Source organism: Meleagris gallopavo, chromosome 1, assembly GCF_905368555.1.
Source record: "Meleagris gallopavo chromosome 1, MGAL_WU_HG_1.1, whole genome shotgun sequence".
Taxonomy (NCBI): Eukaryota; Metazoa; Chordata; class Aves; order Galliformes; family Phasianidae; genus Meleagris; species Meleagris gallopavo.
Window position 1 is genome coordinate 169026782 of NC_139404.1, and position 14979 is coordinate 169041760.

General features: G+C 41.8%; 2 protein-coding genes across 7 annotated transcripts in view; one reads left to right on the forward strand and one right to left on the reverse strand.

Annotated features, from left to right (window-relative positions):
* The first annotated feature begins 784 nt into the window (after window positions 1-784).
* STOML3 (stomatin like 3) lies at window positions 785-9875 on the forward strand. 6 transcript variants are annotated; one of them, XM_085215962.1, is made up of 7 exons: window positions 785-1008; window positions 1936-2010; window positions 3953-4056; window positions 4870-6233; window positions 7684-7857; window positions 8632-8766; window positions 8903-9875. In XM_085215962.1, the coding sequence occupies exons 4-7, from the start codon at window positions 6042-6044 to the stop codon at window positions 9101-9103; spliced, it is 702 nt and encodes a 233-aa protein (XP_085072088.1). In that variant the 5' UTR covers window positions 785-1008; window positions 1936-2010; window positions 3953-4056; window positions 4870-6041; the 3' UTR covers window positions 9104-9875. The 6 variants fall into 6 exon arrangements, with proteins under 6 accessions (XP_085072088.1, XP_085072086.1, XP_085072089.1 ...); XM_085215960.1 differs by having other exon boundaries at window positions 786-1008; window positions 7654-7857; XM_085215963.1 differs by having other exon boundaries at window positions 786-1008; window positions 6151-6233; window positions 7654-7857.
* A 1176-nt stretch (window positions 9876-11051) lies between these two features.
* The window catches only part of LOC100538976 (complement C4-A-like), a 50629-nt gene continuing 46701 nt past the window's right edge, over window positions 11052-14979 (reverse strand). The window contains exons 41-42 of the mRNA XM_031557838.2: window positions 12640-12772; window positions 11052-11663 (exon numbers count right to left, since the gene is read on the reverse strand). Of these exons, the coding sequence (XP_031413698.2) occupies window positions 11525-11663; window positions 12640-12772 (272 nt within the window). The 3' untranslated portion in view covers window positions 11052-11524. The remainder of the gene's footprint in view (window positions 11664-12639; window positions 12773-14979) is intronic.

Here is a 14979-nt window from a genome sequence, read left to right on the forward strand (position 1 = left end):
CTTTGAGAAGGCTGCTCTCTGCTGCTGCAGTCTTCCAAGATGGCTTAGCCTAAAATGCTTTGCTAAAATTCGTATGGAATCATAGAAATGTTTGAGTTGGAAGGAACCCTGAAAACCCATCTGGTCCAACTGCCCTGCAATGAACAGGGACACCTACAGCTCCATCAGGTGCTCAGAGCCCCATCCAGCCTGACCTTGGGTGTCTGAAGGGATGGAGCATCCACCACCTATCAGGGCAACCTGTGCCACTGCCTCACCACTCTTATTATAAAAACTTACTATGTCCAGTCTAAATCTCCTCTTTTTTAGTTTGAAACCATTTCTGCTTGTCTCAGTAATATTTTGTTTGATGCCCGTATTGAAAGGGAAATGTTAGAAATGAAAGAAAACTTATTTGCAGAAAAAAACTGTTAAAAGCCTTTGAAGCTGAAGTGTTCCTGCTGGAGTTTTTTTGTTATCTGGCTCAAGGGGGGGTTCTACCTACTGTGATGTAAAGTATCAAGAAATGTCTGAAGATAAATTCCACACAGCATGGGCACTCTGCCTACTAAAAAGTGAGCAGCAGATGAGCAGTACTCAATCCATACACACTAGATTTCTTCTCTTTCAGTTTTGTTTCTTCTTTTTTTTTTTTTTTTAAATCTGTGTTGATAAGTATTTCTGTGATTCACTGAAATAATTTCTAGTTTGGATACTGCATAGTTTAAAATCAGCTGAGCCATGTATTTCCCCAGCCAAAAGCCTGCCACAGAAGAGCATGGAATTACAACGGTGATACACAAGTCTTTGTTTTTGTAAACATACCCTCCTCACCAGGGTAACTAACTCCCAGAGGACTCTGATACAGGTGGGGATTTCTCCTTCTCTCCCTGTGCTTCCCTCTTTGGTGCATCGCATGGCCGCTGTGCTGTGTTGAGGTCCTGTCTGTGAGGGGATCAGAACTTCCGTGGAATGAGATGGATCCCACAGAAGAGACATCCAAGAAAAACAACATAGAACATCTAATTGGTAAGCATCATCTTTTTGTGTGTGGTTTATGTTTTTCTCAATGGAAACCAAACAAGAAGAATATGTTTGTAACCAAGCATTCATTGTAAATCTCCCTTATGGGCTGAGATGAAAATCCATTATCTGCCACTGTAAGTGATGGGGCAAAATATACCTCCTACTGCACTGCCACCATGCTTCAGCACTTACCTACCAGGAAAATGACCCCAGGGACTAAAACATCCAGCTTTTTGTAAATGCAGGGATGAGGTGGAAAGGGAAAAATGTGAATAAATGAGAAATAGTGGGGGATTTTCAGCCCCAAAAGGGAACTTAATGTGGTTGGGCTTGTGTGAGGAGCACCTAGTGCTCTCGTCAAGCAAAGGAACTGTTACTAAACCAAAGTTGTTTGGGGCAATGTGCTGTTCCCATCGTTGTGGGCATAAGAATGGGTGGTGCAGCGGGACAAGTGTGGGGGACAGCAGGGTTGGTTTGGCTGCTTGTGGAAAGAAAGAGCGTTCGTAATGGTTACAGAAGTCAGAGGCACCTTTTAGTTTGCTATGGACTGCAGATACAAGGAAGGTTTCTGCTGGTCATGGCTATTGTAATCAATACACAGGTGCAGCAAAACTAAGTCACTGGCATGTTGGGTTACTGGATTTATTCACTATTGTGTTTTTGTAGAAACTCCCATTGGTCGTGTGGCTAAATGGTTTGAGATTTTGGAATTATCAGAATACATTTGTGATGGTCTTTGGAGACTAGATAGCTATTGTATAGTAAGCAGGTGTATCTTTATATCCTGCTTTTCTCATCGCTTTTAGCTGGCATCACGATCCCCAGGATAGGTCTCATGGAGGAGTCAGTCATACTTTGTCAAGTTTTGGATGGGTGGGTGCTTTTTAGCCATAGTTATGACAAGTGATATTATGATCTCTCTCTTCTCAGCTGTTTGAATACTGACCTGCAAAGGCATTTGTTCCCAGATAGTCCCACCTCTCTGGATTGTGTCACTCCTATCAGGTGTGTATCATTCCTATCCATCCTCACAGTGGTCTCACGTGGGTGATGGTGGATGATGCTACCATCCAAAATCAGCTTTTGAGGGGGGTTCATGGCAAAGGTTGGCACCGGAGAAAAAGATTTCCAGGCACCTTTCTGCATGCTAATCATTTAAGTGAAGTAGGGACAGGGCAGAACGTTGTCTGCTGGAGAACAGAAAGCCCCTTTGTGATAAATTTCTCCAAGCTTTTGATTAAGAATTATGAATGATACCCAATCCACAACTTTCATAGATCAGTTTCCACTGATAAGAAGCCAGTCTGCTGCCACTTCATGTACCTACTATAGGCTGACACACTCTTGGTGTAATGTAAGGAACACTGTGGCAGTGAAATGGTTAAAGCTTTTCATGTGAAATCTCAACAGCCCTGTTTTCAAGCACATGACCTTAGGGTCTGCATGGCAATTTACTCAGGGGAACTCCTCAAATCATTCCTACCAGTGACTATGGAATGGCTGATGATACCTCATTAAGCAACCAGGGAATATACATTATTATCAGTTGGGAAGGGTCAGGAGGGATGCCAGTATCCCAGGGTAGCAGGTCTGTGTCTCGAAGCTTGGCCCTATTGGACACATGCTTAATTCAGTGTGAGTGGTTAAATCTCCAGCGAGGATCTTAGAAAACTGCAAGGAGCAAAGTTGTAACACCCAGGTATGCAGTTAAGGTGGGTTCCTCGTTGCAACCTGCAAGGAGCTCTGCAAGGAACTTCCTGCAAGAGGAAAGCACTGCGGGAGGGCTTTGTGTCTCCTGCAGGATCATGGGGGTTTTCCAACAAACCTGTCCTCCCAGTCTGCTGGTCTGTTGCCTTGTGCCTCACTGATCAGGTAACCTCACACTGTCTCAATGTGGTGGCAAGTCTTTTTCACAAAGTATATATATGTTTTTCTTCCTATTTATCAGTTTCTATCTGTCCGTTAAGTTTATTTAATGTGAGAAATTTCCAGTGTTGCCTTACACTGCTGAGGTAACGTCAAAAAACACACTGCATATTTGCATCAGCATGGGAGTGGATTTGTTTTTAAGAACAGCACAAGTCAGAAAGGAAACAGCCTCCTGTGGGCCTCAAACCTGGCAACCCTTCGGACAAGCCCAGCTGGTATCCCTGCATCTTTTGCTTTCTTTGCAGCTCTCCTGGTCCAAGACATTTCTGCACTCAGCAGGATTTGGTTGACATTGCAGTGCTCTGCCCTCATGGCAGGTTTCATGGCATCCATTTCTCACCCTCTGCCTCTGCTGCAAGGGTCCCTGCAGCTCCAGTTTCTGATCTCGTCAAAGAGCAGCAGCTCCTTGGTCCACTTTCCCCTACAAAGAGCCTCTCAGACTTTTAGTACATGAACAGCAACTCACCACCACCTTTCCTTCAGGCACTAAAATAATTAAATTTTGTGATGAGAAGAGCTAAGCACAATTAGAAAGCTACCCACAGTTCCTGGGTGTGCACTTAGACAACCACTAATTCTGAAGCTTGTCTTCCACTGGATGGACTGGTCCATCAGTATTTCTCAAAACCTCTATCTAAAGATGGAGGAGTTTCCCTTATTTTTCTTATCTGCTTTGTACAAACTAGACCTTCTACCTGAGGTGTAACACACTTTCTCAGTGATTCATATCCATACGGATATTCTACCTGATCTTTTATTTCTCCAAGTCCACAGCTTTGGCAATGCCTTCCACTCCTCCTGTTTCTCCCCTGCAAAAATCTTTTAACCTTTCATGCAGGAGAAATATATATATGGCTGGATCTTTGGTTATGTATTTCTGCTGAGAGGGAGGAGAGAGGGACTGACTCTTTGTGAACTTTGCATTCCATCGTGATTGCAGTGGGCTAGGTCTGCATTCCTCTGACAACTCTTTTCAGGATTTGCATTCATTTTGCTCCTCTTCCTTATTGTTTTGTAGCTGACAGGCGGGAAGGAATTGGTGTCTGTGGATGGATCCTGGTTTCCATATCTTTCCTGTTGGTGTTCATAACCTTTCCTATTTCCATCTGGGCATGTATCAAGGTAAGCTAGTGGGATCTGGGGCACCCAAAGGATGCTCCATTATTATTGTTGTTACTCTTTTCAATTTGTTCAACATTCCCCATTCACTTCCTGGAAATAAGTAGGCTTTGCAGTGCAGATGTGTTCAGAAACCAAGAGATTCATGTATTTCCACTGACTTTCTATATCAACAAAACCTTCTCATTTGACTTCTTACCAACTTCCAGAGTCAGTTAAGTTTCCCTGCTCTAGAACAAATAAATCTACAAACTTTTTTGAAGAACTCACACTTGGTGCTGCCAACAACAGCAAATAACAGATACTGATGGAAAAAGGAGTAAGCCCCCACACAGAGGGACTGTACAACCTAAGCCCACAGTCCCTTCAAGACATGGGCATGACATGACTAATTTAAAGAAATTTTTAGGCTGAATCACCAGAGTGATTGCCCTTAGCACCATACCATGGGTGGTCCTACTATCTGAAGTAGTTATGTAGACATTCTTATGGTATTCTCTGCCTACAGCTCCTCTGCTTGTAGCACTGGTGTTGAAAGAGCTGTGGTCAGCCTCATTAAATCAGCAGCACTTCTTGCATATTTGATCTGTTTTATGACTTATTCACAGGGCCATAGTCTGAGTTTTTCCAGCAGTGATGTGAGAAAACATAAAATGCTTGGTAACTTGCAAATTTGTTGACCCTATGTTGACCGTATTTTTCACATTTAATATGGATGTTATAGATTTAAAAAAAAAAAAAAAAGTAATAAAAAGTAATGCCAGAGAGCATGAATAGAATTAGTTGTAAAATTCTAACTTTGAAATGTTTTCCTAGGTTGTTAGAGAATATGAACGTGCTGTTGTATTTCGGCTGGGACGTATACTGTCTAAGAAAGCCAAGGGACCAGGTGAATGCATGCAGTTTTACTCTTATTAGGATGCTCTGTAATCCCAAGGAGAATTACAGAGGTCTATGAAATCCTTCTTCAAAGCATACATGGAATGAGGAGGTTCTCTGCTTCAGGTCTTTTGCCTGCAGAACTTTTGCTTTTCTAAATAGAAGGTAATGTAATCCCACAGAGAACAGCACAGAAGGTCAAAAGGCTTCTAGTTGAAGGCCTTCTGGTTGAAGAGCTGTTGTGGCTTTGCTGTTCAGTAGATTGGATGAGTGAAGGTTGAGCTTACGCTGCAGGCACTAGTGAGAGTTCTGGGAGGTTTAAATCCAGACTTCAGCTCAGATTTGTTTGAGTGACTGTGATGATTCTCCTTGTACTTCACTTCCCAAACTACAAGTTCTTGCCAACACTTTAACTGCCTTCAATTCTGTAAAACTGTAAGTGCAGGGGCCTTTCCAGACTTTATCTACCCAGCGTTTGTTACATTTGAGTGGGATCAGGCTGCAAATTGCAAATAAAGTAACCCAGCAATGCCAGCAATTTGCACTGGTGCAGCAACCACATCTGTGCAATAAAACTGGTCAGATTGGAAGTCAAAATAATAAGAAAAAAAACCTGTTTTCAGATGGTTTCTTTCATCTTGAATAATAGCCAGCCTTTGGGCAGACACAGAGTTTCTCTGCATGGCTCTGGGCAGCCAAATATGGTGCAGAAATTGAAGAATTGTGTCAAGGCTCCTGCTCTCATGATGGGAGAATGGGGACTGCTTCACAGGACTGTTCATATCTAAGGAGAATGTTTCTTCTAACCTGAGGGCCTAAAGGTGGTGGAAGACTCTGGATGAAGGTGCCTTTCCTGGATGGGCACACATACTGCAAACGTGTTATGGCTGAATGAATGGAGTAAGCAAAAGCATGGATGGAATTTTTGCCACAACTCTCATGGCAGATTTGAAACCAGAATGATGTCTATCCATTCCCATTCCCAGTTCTAACCCATTAAGGTCTAATAAGTTCATATCATTTGCAGATATCTGCATTTCCCTCTATTATTTGAAAATGCAAAGCTTCACTGCTGTAGTAGAAGGACAGCTGTAGTAATAAAATGCTGCATGGCTCCTTGGCTCTTTCCCCGCCCTGTTTCTGTCTGCTTGCTTCATACAGGTACCAGGCTCAAGCCAGCTCTCAGAAGCGTTTCATCTAATTATTTCTTTATTTCAGGTTTGATTCTCATACTTCCATGTACAGATACGTTTATCAAGGTTGACCTTAGAACTGTTACGTGTAACATTCCTCCACAAGAGGTAACTATTTTCCAGAAGCCATCTAGATCAGAAACAAAACAGAGCTGATTCATGGCAAGATCAAAAATGATGTGGGTGCTTTGTAGTTTTGCAGCTGTGAGCTACCCTATAGAGTTTAGCTTATTTGCTTTGTCTCCGGACTTCCAGAGACCTTACAAAACACCTACTTATGAAGACCTGCAGATGCATCATTACAGGCCAAGCAAACTCCCCATGCTGATGTGCTAGTTAAAGAATAAAGAAGATGGGATTGGGGCTCTGAATAGGAGACAGCTGAGACGTGAGGTTGCAGGGGTGCGTGTGGTGGCTCCCCAAAAACAGAAAGCAGGAAGGACGACGGTTACATACCTGTACTGTATGAGATTTAGCAACTTTTGGCAAGGCTTCTGCAAATGTTGGCAGAGCTTCCATGGAGCACTTAAATGCAGGCAAGAGACACTGAGAAGGGGAGCAGTCATGGGAGTCATTAGTGCTCTGCTGTGACCAGCTGCCTGCTGAGGTGCAGAATCATAGAATCATAGAATGGCCCAGATTGGAAGGGACCTCAAGGATGATGAAGCTCCAACCCCCCTGCCACAGGCAGGGCCACCAACCTCCCCATGTAATACTACATTGGGGCCCCATCCAACCTGGCCTTGAACACCTCCAGGGATGGGGCATCCACAGTCTCTCTTGTCAGCCTGTTCCAGTACCTTTCCACTCACCTGGTAAAGTACTTCCCCCTGATATCCAATGTAAATCTTCCCTCTTTCAACTTAAAACCATTTTCCCTCGCCCTGCTGTTACATACCCTTTCAAAGAGATGACTCCCCTTCTGTTTATAGGCTCCCTATACTGAAAGGCTGCAATGAGGTCACCTCGCAGCCTTCTCTTCTCCAAGCTGAAGTGCAAGCACTTACATCTCCTTGCATTAGCAGAATATGACACAGTTCCTTTAGGAATACTGAAATGTCCTTCAGAATTTCTTCTCACTATTTTTGCAGTTCGCTTTTCTCTTTTGCTTTAATTTTGGGTGATTCTCACAAATGCATTGTTTAGAGAAAGTAGCACTGCTTTAACAAATTCCATGCAATGTGTGAAATCAGTTCTGGCCCTTTCTACAAGGAAGGAACAGAATAACTATAATTTATCATTGCAGATGAAATTCATGCAAGCGATGAGACTTACTTACTATTGAAACGGTTGTTTAAAAACTATGTAGAACATTTTGCTCTAATTTAAATTGTTGGTGATGCAGGATGACTTCTTTGAAGTCATCTCTTTGGGGGGAATGCCAAAGAAACCAGAAGGAATTCGTAGTTTCCATGAATTTTCAGGATCTGTTCTTCACTAAAGGAAAAAGAATGATTATGACTCCCCTTCCTTGTCAAGTAGTGCCTTATTGGATACTCTTCTAATTCTGTATGTTACTCCAACACAGATTCTCACAAAAGATGCTGTTACTACTCAGGTGGACGGGGTGGTGTATTACAGGATCCACAGTGCAGTCTGTGCCGTTGCCAATGTCAACAATGTACATTCAGTCACCTTCCTATTGGCACAGACAACCCTGAGAAATGTGCTGGGTACACAGACCTTGGCTCAGCTCCTGGCTGGTCGAGAAGAGATTGCACACAGTATCCAGGTAGATCTTGGGTTTACTGTCAAGCATGGAAGTTAGTTCTGGGCAGCAGTGAATCAGAAATAATCTCATTCATTTTCTTTAACAATAGAAAAAAATTTCTATATGGTCCTTTCAGTTATACTTCTCATTACTCGAAGTAAGAAAGAATAACTGGAAAGGTATTTCCCTAGATTGTTGTAGAAGAGTTATTTCCTATCAAATAGCAATGAAGATGCTGAAATTATCTGATGAGTTGAATAAATCAGCGTATGCAGTCTTTGCCCAAAGTTGGCTGCAAGCAATAAGAAAGAAGATTGCTGTTTGTGGGAAACTCCACCTTAAGCAAACACTCAATGAAGTTCTTGTACCGTCTGTCATGATGGCCAACGCAGATCCTGAGTGCTGCAGGACTGTGATGTATCATTTGCCAATAATGTGCTTGTACACTGACAACATAATACCATTCTTAAAGACTCTTAAGGTATTAATTTGTAAGTAAGAAAAGTGCCTACCTAAAAAGAGGGTAGATTTGGGGAGGGCAGGGGAGATCCCCTACAAAAGTCTTGCATAGGGAAAAACTTCAAGTATTGACCACTATCTCACATCAGAGATCAGCAAGAGTTTCATAAGGCTGGGGTACCTGCTGTGCTCACACCACTACTTGTGCCAGCACCTTGGTAGGGTTCCATCTTCCTGTAGTCTGCCTTTCCGTCTATTGATGTGGCACAGTAAATCCCACAGAGTTCTTCCTCCTCCCCCTGTGCTCTTTTGCTGGGTATTGTGTTTGTCTCTAAGGCCATCCTTGACAGTGCCACGGAGCAGTGGGGAATCAAAGTGGCTCGTGTGGAGATCAAAGATATCAGGATTCCGATGGCCATGCAGAGGGTGATGGCAGCTGAAGCAGAGGCTACACGAGAATCAAGAGCTAAGGTGATACCCATGGCTGTACTTACCTCCAATCTGCAATGTCCTGTATCTTTCTTCTGGGCACCCAAGTGCTTCTGTTTCCTCCTCATTGTAAAGGTGACAGTATTGCAATGCCATTTCTATTTCTTTTACATCACAGGTTGTGGCAGCAGAGGGAGAGATGAATGCTTCTAAAGTCCTCAAGCAGGCCTCCATGGTGCTGGCTGAGTCTCCAGCAGGTCTTCAGCTGCGTTACCTGCAAACGTTAACAACTGTGGCAGCAGAGAATAATTCCACTATTGTCTTCCCTCTGCCAATTAATTTGCTTGATGGTTTGGGGCAGAAAAATAGAGGGGGATAGAGATTGATCTGCAACTGCTTGCGTTGAAAGATTAAAAGGTTTTCCCAGGAAGCAAAGGGTTCCAGATTATCAAAGTAAAGCAAAATAAAAAATAAAAAATAATTTTTAATAACCACACATAGCTCTCCCAAGGGGAGACTGCATTTGAGCAAAGAAAGTTGCAAGATTCAGGCACTGAGCAGTTTTATCTTAGACTCGTCTTGAGATGAAAAGGAGGAAATTATGTAAAATACATGTTAGACCTAATAAGAAAATTTATTGATGCTTTCACTGCATACTGCACGTGCTTGAGTGTAGCAATTATTTGGTAATTTGTCTGCTAAGCAAGAACCTGTGAGCTCCTGATGAGCTTACAAATCTACTCCATGCAGCAGAAGGGTCAGATGCTGGTGCATAATTCAAGTCCCAGGGAGCAGAAGAAAGGATTTGACCATAACCTTAGTATGCTTAGCATTACTTCTTAACTATCAACAGAATTACTGGATAATTGATACGTCAGTGGAACAGCTTATTCTTTATCACAGAATCACAGAATGGCCTGGATTAGAAGAGACCTTAAAGATCATCTAGTTTCAATCCCCCTGCCATGTGCAGGATTGCCAACCACTAGATCAAGTACTAGACCAGCTTGCCAAGGGCCTCATCTAGCCCAGCACTGAATATCTCCAACCTTAGATAAATGAAAATCAGCAGTAGCTTTACTGACCTCATCTGAATTTTTGCCATATCACTGATATTTCTATAAGCTCTGTAATAAAGGGACGAGAATATATGTCCATGTATCACAATCACATTTCTTGAAAGCTGATGCAAGCCTCTGCAAAACAAATTGTTCTGTGTTAATTTAAGTGTCTCATTTTCATTGACAAGAGGTTTCTCATCCCACCTTGCAGATGTCATGAAGCGGTGGTGCAGGTTTTCATAGAAAGAGCCTTCCCCTCCTTCCATCCATGCAGTGCCCTGCAGCTGACTCGGGGGCACTCCTGAGTTTAGCCAGCATTAATGCTGAGTTTATAGCCTTCAAAAGCAGCTGAGCTGTTCACGTGGCTGGCACACAACAGGCTAGCTGTATATGAATCTGAAGGCTCTTGCAGTGTAGATGCTCTAGTGGATGCTTCTGCTGTGTAGAATCTGAAAATACACAAGGCTCATTGCTGTCCTTTCTATACAGTAGTGTCATTTAGCTCCAAATTCATGAGATCAGCACGGGCCTACTAATTATATTGTTGATACAGGCCCATCTTGTTTTGGCTGCAGAATAACGCAAGCAGTCCGGGTGGCAAATTTTTGTACTCAATAACGTCTGGCACAAAGGCAGTGGTATGAGCATCTGAGGATGGTGACCTGCTCAGCTTTTCATTGCACCTCTTTGCTTCAGAGATGACTGCCAAACGGCATTTTGTTGGCAAATCAAAGGTGTAAAACCTACATTCAAAAGTCATCTTTATTAACATTTGCTGCAGATGCTTCTATTTTAAGAAAAGGGATGTTTTAAATTTGGAGGTTATTTTTCAGTGTCAACTTAATTTGACATTTGTAGAAGCATTTATAACTACAACAGGAGAAACCTCCTGCCTTTGCCTGACAAATGTTGCAACTCCACTACAGAGCTGTTTGCCTAGCTGCAGAAGCAGCAATGCTTTAGAGTAATGCAGCCATAGACTGCACCCCTTCTTTACAGCAGTGCAAATTAATTAAACTATGGGAAGGAAAAGCTTGAAAGATATGTGACTACACAGGACAGTTGGAAAACAGCTCTGTGCCCTCCGTGAGCTACCAGCACTAACTAGTCCGTGCAGAACTCTGGCATCAGGTACATCCAGACCAGTTGTCCATCCCTGATGCTGAGCCAGTTCCAGTTTAAAAACTGTGTGTGGGAATCCTGTGAGTACAAGTGGGTTCATTTGTTTCCCCATATAAGCTCTCACAGAAATAATGTGCTGAAGCATGAGTGCTAATATCTTTTATTTCAGCAGCAAGCTGTACTTGGTAAGCCCATAAATATCAAGCCTTCTTTCTGACCCATGCAAATTTCTTGATCTCTTTAATGTCCATTGACAACGACTGAGGGAATCAATCAGCTCTGCAAGAAAACATTCTATTAAAAAAATCCTCTTTCATTTGATCCCCTCCAGTATAATTATACCATTGAGCAGAAATTTCTGCTCCATTTTCACTAGCATTGGGTGCAGTAAACTCAATAGGCAGTAGAATAGCTGCAATTTTTATCATATTGCCCCCGTATATAGATCTACGAGAAAATATCCCATTCAGCAAGTACACCACTAAAAGAAAAACAGCAATGGAAGCAGCTCCGTGGTGTCTCCGATGCATCTCTGATGTACAGGATTTACAAGAAAAAAATCAGGAAGGAGCTGAGCTGCAGTAACACAGGTGGGATGCGAGGAGCAAAGCAACCTTTCAGAAGAGGCAGATGTTGTCAGACTTGCTCAGGAAGCTCTGCAGGAGAGCACAGGCTTGTCGGTTACGGGTGGTGTGGCACTCCCTGTCTTCTGGAATTTTCTCCACCCAGGCTTGTGAGTCAAGGAAGTACTGCATCCTGAGTAAAGGAAGTGAGTCGTCAGTGTTTACAGAGAGAAACAGGAAAGCACAAACCATGTGAGGCTGCCCTCCTCCGTCAAGGCACCTCTGAAATCAGGAGGAGTCACACTAGTCATAAAGCTTGTCTGAAACCTCATTCCACCAGGAGGCTAACTGAGCTTTGACTTGAGTTTAGCAAGATAATCACTGTCGAGCTGGGACAAATGTGGGTATACTTGTGTTTTGAGAGATGCCAGTAAGCTTGGGCTGAGTTTCTATTATATTTTTGTGGAATAGCACCAAAAATATAGTCTTTTTCAGACTCTCTAAGTTTAGTACTCACACTGGTGTCAGTAGATATGGTGGGGGGTTGTTTTAGGATTGCAGGAAGTGGTGCTTACAATTTCACTGAGATAGTCTCCATCCTGGAAGCTTTCAAAGGCACTACCTTTCTCCAGTTCTGTCCTAAGGAAGGCATTTAAGATGCCTTCCTCACTGAATACCCATTAAGGACAGACTGAATTCCTCCTCAAATAAATTCTCCTTTTTATATTCAAGTATGACAGTGAGAAGTGAGAATAATGAGCTATGTCCACACATGATGTAACAGAAACTTTGAGTGCTGCTCTTCGATATAGTCCCACCCATTTCTTCTGCAAATGCATAAACTGTGTAAGACATTTGCAGTATAAGAAATGATGCAGCATTTCCCATTCTCCCTTTCAGGCTGTGAGTTTTTAACCCATTGGAGAAGGGATAAATTTTGATTCTTAGAAATGTGGGAATCAGGCTGTACACAGATAGATTTGAGTGGCTCAGCTGTTTCCTACAGCTGCCCTTTCGACTGACACACTGCATTTTATTAAAGCAGAATCAGAATCCTGTAGAAATCTGGCCTTCCCTTTGCTTTCTGGAAGCATTCCAGCAGTTTGAGTATCAGCTGGATTCATGATCCGTGCTAGCAGCCTCTGTGGCTCAGAAACTATTGCACTTACTTGTTGTTGCAATCGACAGTTTGCCCATCTTTCCCCATGAGAAGGTACCGTTTCCCAGCTACCATGTTTAGAGTGCAAGAGGAGCGCTTTAGGAAATGTCGATGGGCTCCTACTTGGATGCTTTCATCAGTAGCTGTGGTATGAGAAGAGAAAAACCCATAAACTTTCCCGATGAGGAGTAAAACAATTGCCTATGGGATGCAAATCTTTTCAATCTTTTATAATACTGCAAAGTCAAGCTAATATTTCATTTGGGAGTAAACGCTGTGGTAGGGCATATTTTCCTTAACATTGCTTGGCTAAATGTAAGTCAGTTTTTCCTTTTATGGTGGTCTTCGCCTCTTTAATCGTTGTGGAAGGAGCATCTTTTGCTCTAGATATCTTTCAGGCTTTATGGGGTTTCTTTCAATCTTAGAGACTGAAAGAAAAGCCAAAGGAGAAAGAAAACATTATCTTACATTTCAGATTGTTCAGAATCATAGTGATCTTAAAAACTGGCAAACAAAATTCAGATATATTGAGGTTCAACAGTGCAGCAGGCAGTATTAAAATCTCCTTAGTGTGATTGACTTGAACGTCACTGATTTACCCGCTATGTTATTGCTTCTGAAATTGCTTTGTAGGAAATGTGCTTTGCAATCTCCATATCTCCAGTAACCTTAGAAGACTGTGGTCTAAATTCTGGCTCAGAAGCTTATTCATTTAAAAGCTGCAGTGCCCACTACTGAAATGGCACGAGATCTGGAAAGATACTTATTTAGCAAGTTAACACAGGGTATGAGCATACTGAGTTTTTTGGCTAGAAGACCAGTTCACAAAGTCCACTTGGAAAAAAAAAATGCAGATTATATCAGTATGTTATTCTCTTACATTCTTTCTAACAATAATGCAAACTGTCGTGCACAACTGAGGTGACCAAATCAACATCAAATCAAATTAGATTGCAGGTAAGACACCTAACAGCTAACAGAAACTTGTGCAGCCTCTGCTGTCTGAAGTATTGTATTACAAATATGAAAAGTTCAATATTCACAATGAAATCCTAAGAGCAGAATAAAAACCTGATTTAGAATATTTTAACACTAATAAGATTTCAGAGCATTTGAGACAGTGCTAAACTGTGAAATGTAGCACTAAGAACCATATCAATTTCCTAGCTGAAGCCTGAATTAATTTTATGTATGGTAGATACAGATCAGATAAAAGTTCTGTATACAGTCTTCAGTTCTGTATACAGTTTCACATTTGTGTATTTCCAAAGAAGCATGTAGCACTGTAGATTTTCTCATGAAATCCAAGACTTTCTGCTGTTCCTGTGCTACATGGTATATCGAATTTTCACTTTGTTATAAGAATGCAAAGGAGTGGTAAGATGAATCAGAATTATTTGAGAAAATTACAGAATTTTGCCTCAGGTTCATTATGTTTAAATTACCATGGTGCTTCTCACTTCAAATGCTTCACAAGTGTCCTGGCAGATTCCATACTCTCAGGATCATCAGCCATTAATGTAATGCTATATAATTATGCAATTTTCAATCTCCAAATACATATATATATATATAAATGATGATATAGATGATTTTAATATATATAAACGTATCTCTCTATATATAGATGATTTGGGATGGTACTGCGCCTTGCTTTTTCTACATCATCATGGCTTAATTCCTCTTTCCAGACTTTACCAACCCCACTGAAACAATCTGATGCTTGTAACCTACTTCACACAGTACAAACAAAGGAATATTTTAAAGAAGGAGGTGGGAATGAGAGAAGTCACCTCTTCTGTTCAACTTTAGATTCAAAAGATACCTGTCTCTTTCAAAAACCAAGAAGCAAAATCTTTCCAGGGCTTGCCTCTGAGCTGCAAGAGCAAATGCAGTGAGGCCCATAGCTCTTAGTTCTTCAGATCCTGTAGGTTTTCTGGAGGCATTAAAGGAACTTTCCATCGTAGTATTGTAATCTTCCAGAGGCAGCATTTTGATCATGAAATGTATTATGATTTCCCTGCACATGGAAAGTCCTGATTATCACTGGCAAATCTCTGGATGCATCGAATAGGGACCTGATCTTCTGACTAAGTGGACATTTGACACAGATCACAGGTTGTGTGCCCTAAAGTACTGGCTGACATCACTTGCCCTCTAGGTAAAGATCAAGAGAATGAGATAATTATTTTGCTTAAGTAAGGGAAGTTTTGAAATAGTTTTTCTTTAAAGGCAATCTCTGGATGCCAAACTCAGAACTGAAAACCACATGATAGCTTGGTGGCTAAAGTCTGATATGTCATCTGAAAGCCTTTCCAGAAATTACTTTGAATAATTTTAGTGTTCACTG

What these genes read in the sequence shown, in the direction of transcription:
- STOML3 (XM_003203293.5), top strand. Translation starts at nt 957, where the DNA reads ATGGATCCCACAGAAGAGACATCCAAGAAAAACAACATAGAACATCTA. An exon ending in CAACATAGAACATCTAATTG is followed by an intron (nt 1,009 to 3,952) that starts GTAAGCATCATC and finishes ATTGTTTTGTAG; the next exon opens with CTGACAGGCGGGAAGGAATT. An exon ending in CACGAGAATCAAGAGCTAAG is followed by an intron (nt 8,767 to 8,902) that starts GTGATACCCATG and finishes TTTACATCACAG; the next exon opens with GTTGTGGCAGCAGAGGGAGA.